Here is a 1,686-nt window from a genome sequence, read left to right on the forward strand (position 1 = left end):
AGGGGACACCTGGGGATGTCAGGGGACACCTGGGGACCTTGGGGGACATTGGGGACACCTGGGGACACCTGGGGATGTCAGGGGACACCTGGGGACCTCGGGGGACACCTGGGGATGTCAGGGGACACACGGGGACCTCGGGGACACCCCCGGGACACCCCCGAGAATGGGACCTTGGGGACCCCTCAGATGTGGTGGGACCCCTTTGGGGACCCCTTTGGGGACCCCCTTGGGAACCTTGGGGACATCCAGGGGCCCTCGAGGACATCGGGGACACTCCAGGCATGGCAGGACCCCCTTGGGGACCCTTTTGGGGCCATCGAAGCCATCGGGCCGTCACCTGGGGACGTCGTCGTCGGGCAGCAGGTCCTTGGGGCCGGGCGAGAAGCGCCGGGGGGACGTCGGGGTCAGGACCGGGGGGAACTCGGGGCCCAGGAAACTCTGCGGGGCCAGGTCGGAGTCCAGGTGGGCAGAGTAGGCTGGGGACAGAGGGGACATCAGGGGACAGCAGGGGACAGAGGGACATGGGGACAGCAGGGACAGGGGGACATCATGTCCCCCCTTCCCCATGTACCCCCAAACCCCCTCACTGTCCCCTCCAAACATCCCTTGGACCCCCCCTTTTCTCCTCACGTTTCCCACCATTTTGTCCCCTCGCATTCCCCACCATTTTTCTTCAAATTTCTCACCCTTTTCCCCTCACATTTCCCACCATTTTCTCCCCTCACATTTCCCACCCTTTTCCCTCACATTCCCCACCATTTTTCTTCAAATTTCTCACCCTTTTCCCCTCACGTTTCCCACCCTTTTCCCCTCACATTTCCCGCCATTTTCTCCCCTCACATTTTCCGTCATTTTCTCCCCTCACATTTCCCGTCATTTTCCCCCTCACATTTCCCGCTCTCTTCCCCTTGTGTTTTCCGCCATTTTCCTCCCACACTTCCTGCCCTTTTCTCCTCACGTTCCCCTCCATTTTCCCTCACATTTCCCACCTTTTTCCCTTCACGTTTCCCGCCATTTTCCCTCACATTTCCCACCTTTTTCTCCTCACATTTCCCACCCTTTTTCCCCTCACATTTCCCACCATTTTGTCCCCTCACATTTACCTCCATTTTTCCTCAAATTTCCCACCCTTGTCCCCTCACATTTCCCGCCCTTTCCCCCTCACGTTTCCCACCATTTTCCTCTCACATTTCCCCTCACATTTCCCTTCATTTTTCCCCTCACATTTCCCTTCATTTTTCCCCTCACATTTCCCTCCATTTTCCCCTCACATTTCCCGCCCTTTTCCCCTCACATTTCCCTCCATTTTTCCCCTCACATTTCCCTCCATTTTCCCCTCACATTTCCCACCATTTCCCCTCACATTTCCCACCCTTTCCCCCTCACATTTCCCTCCATTTTCCCTCTCACATTTCCCACCCTTTTCCCCTCACATTTCCCACCATTTTCTCCCCTCACGTTTCCCACCATTTTATCCCCTCCCATTTCCCCCCATTTCCCCCCATTTCCCCCCATTCCCCCCGTCCCCGCTCACAGCCGGTGACGTCGGGGGGCCCGTAGGTGTCCCCGAGGCCGGGGCTGGCCTTGGCCACCCTCAGATAAACCACGTCGTACGTGTTCTTGAGCGCGGCCACCGCGTCCTCGTGCATCACGTCCTCCAGGCTCACGTTGTTCACCTGCGAC

At 58.1% G+C, this 1,686-nt stretch overlaps 1 protein-coding gene across 1 annotated transcript; it reads right to left on the minus strand.

Annotated features, from left to right (window-relative positions):
• Positions 1–340: 340 nt before the first annotated feature.
• On the minus strand, positions 341–1,676 carry LOC113980120 (disks large homolog 4-like; the record flags this gene model as incomplete). The annotated part of the gene is made up of 2 exons (XM_027707363.1): positions 1,538–1,676; positions 341–479 (listed from the first exon to the last, which is right to left on the minus strand). Coding segments are annotated over exons 1-2 (254 nt in total), but the record flags the coding sequence as incomplete, so codon positions are not given.
• Between the last annotated feature and the right edge of the window lie 10 nt (positions 1,677–1,686).

Source organism: Neopelma chrysocephalum, unplaced genomic scaffold (assembly GCF_003984885.1).
Source record: "Neopelma chrysocephalum unplaced genomic scaffold, ASM398488v2 Primary Assembly neopelma1_92466, whole genome shotgun sequence".
Lineage (NCBI taxonomy): Eukaryota > Metazoa > Chordata > Aves > Passeriformes > Pipridae > Neopelma > Neopelma chrysocephalum.